At 38.6% G+C, this 2489-nt stretch overlaps 1 protein-coding gene across 1 annotated transcript in view; it reads right to left on the reverse strand.

Annotated features, from left to right (window-relative positions):
* The window catches only part of LOC119422857 (probable E3 ubiquitin-protein ligase TRIML1), a 5580-nt gene extending 4451 nt beyond the window's left edge, over positions 1 to 1129 (reverse strand). The window contains exon 1 of the mRNA XM_037690301.1: positions 1109 to 1129. Coding sequence (XP_037546229.1) covers positions 1109 to 1129 — 21 coding nt within the window. The remainder of the gene's footprint in view (positions 1 to 1108) is intronic.
* Between the last annotated feature and the right edge of the window lie 1360 nt (positions 1130 to 2489).

A 2489-nucleotide genomic window follows, 5' to 3' on the forward strand; every position in this document is an offset into this window, starting at 1 on the left:
CAAGTAGACCTTAATGTTTTTGATGCAACATAGTCAAGTTTGTAGGAGTTACACTGTGGAGAAGAACGGTTTGTTTTGCGCTCATCCGAGGCAGAACAAAATGTCGGCTCCTGGCGAGAAGAAACCACCAGGTGCAACGGCAGAGCCAGGGGGTGGCCAGCGGTGGCCTTGGCCACAACATATTAATCTTCAACCCCCACAAGGGCCACCCCAATAATTTGAGGAAACCATATTTTTGAGCAATACTTAAACTAGAAAGCGTAGTTTCCTCAAACGCTCGGTGTGGCCGGTTTACACACAAATGTTTGTCAAGCCCAGTTTCGAAAGGCACATTTCTTACGTCTAGACGTAGCCACACACCAAAATGGAAATCCGTACCTCACTTTTTTAATTTAACATGCTCACAATGGGCGCGGATGGACGTTAAATCACTGACACACCAGACTTTACAAATAAAACAGCTGAATTGACGCCCTTTATCCATCAGCACTTTTGTTTTCTGCAAGCGATTTAAAACTTTAGTCTCTGGAAACGAGGCCAATCGGTGCCATTTAATGTCCAACACGTGTTTAGCACCTCCTTTTAGTGGTTTGAAGAATTCTTCATTTCTGACCTTGTGACTGACAAAACAAACGTGTTTTCTGTCTTTTTGTGTCGTGGATTTGTGGCTTTTGGTCGTTTGTCGTTCATTGCAGGTTAAAACCAGAGTGTCCTTCCCTGCTCACCTTACACCTGGAGGAGCTTTGACTCCATCCACGACTTTCTGTTTTGCTCCTCAGAAATGAGAAGATATAAATTCTGTGGTGAAAACTGGCATCTTATCTTGATTCAACGGTTTAAAATCGTAAACAACACAAACGCGTGTCCTCGTCATTGCATCAGGGACATACTGAAGAAACGTGATATCAATGATCTTAAACCATTTTCCTCATCTGTGCCAGTGTTCGTCACCGATACGTTTAAATCTACGAATGAATCAACGATGACACTTCTGAGACTCACAAGCGTTCCGTGTAAAATCAATGTGTTGTTTAAAGATTTCAGATCATAGGACAATATCTCTTTTATAAATCATACTTGCAGGTTGATGCTATTTATTTAGGTTTACTTTCCCCACATACTGAATCATTTTCCATTTGGAGTTCCAGTTCCACTCAAAACTGCCATTGCAAATAATCAGATTTAAGCTTTTCTTGTATATATTGAAGCAAATTAAAAACAAAATAGAAAAAATACACTTATCTGATTGCTTTAAAAACGTTCTCTTTGAAATCAGCCTAAGCAAACTGGCTCAGATTTCACCGTTCTATGCTACTGTTAGCTTATAGCTGTTGCTCTTCTTTTAGCCAACCTTTTGCTATTTTTAGGTAGTCTTGCTAATTTTAGCTTTTAATAAGCTTTTGCTAATTTCATTGGCCTTATTGATACTTTGGGTTTACCTTTTGCTTCTTTTATTTGCTAGCTGACCTTTAACAACATTAGCTAGTAATTTGATACATTTAGCTTCTAGCTTACTTATAGATTTTAGCTAATCTTTTCTACTTTTAGATTTGAGCTAGCTTTTTTGCTACTTTTAGCTATTATTTTGATATATTTAGCTTCAAGCTAGCCTTTTACTACATTTAGATTTTAGCTAGCTTTTTTCTACTTTTAGCTCTTATTTAGCTTCAAGCTAGCCTTTACCTACTTTTAGATTTTAGCTAGATATTTGCTTTTAGATTGTAGCTAGTTTTTTGCTACTTTCAGCTATTCCGATATATTTAGCTTCAAGCTAGTGTTTTACTACTTTTAGAGTTTAGCTAGCTTTTTGCTACCTTTGGATTTTAGCTAGGTTTTTGCTGTTCTTTTCACATATTTAGCTTCAAGCTAACCTTTTGCTACTTTTAGAGTTTAGAATCAGAAAAAGCTTCATTATCATTGTACGAAAATACAGTGAGATTATGTTCATGCACTCTTCCGAAAGATGAGCAGAGTGCACGGTGCTGCTGCTACTCGAGCGCAGTCCCTTATCCTTTTTCAAAATACTTTTTAAGACAGAAAAGAGGAAAAATCCACGAGGATAGGATAGTGGCATTACAAAAAATGATCTATTCACACCTTGTCCTATCAGGACACGATTTAAAACATAAAAAATACTCTGCCTGCAAGAACATTACATGTGCATTTGATGGCAAGGCGGTGAGATTTGTCCATGAAGCACTTCCAGATAGACCATAGTCCTGATAAGATGTTGGTCAGCTGGCACAGTTCTGATAAGCCTTCACAGAAGTTCTCAGGGGGGATACATGAAGCTTTTCCTTAGTTTACACATAGCCCAAGAGAAATTTGATAAGTCGGCCTGTTTTCTAGGCCATCCGAGGTAGTCAGATTCAGATAAAACAATTTTTTTCCAGGCAGACTTTTTTTTCTTGTTAGCCTCGAGTCCTGCTGGCACTTTCGATCCCAATATGGCCAGATTTGTGGGCATTCCACTGGTCCGTGCCTACGAG

This window comes from Nematolebias whitei, chromosome 1 (assembly GCF_014905685.2).
Source record: "Nematolebias whitei isolate Nwh7 chromosome 1, NemWhi1, whole genome shotgun sequence".
Taxonomy (NCBI): Eukaryota; Metazoa; Chordata; class Actinopteri; order Cyprinodontiformes; family Rivulidae; genus Nematolebias; species Nematolebias whitei.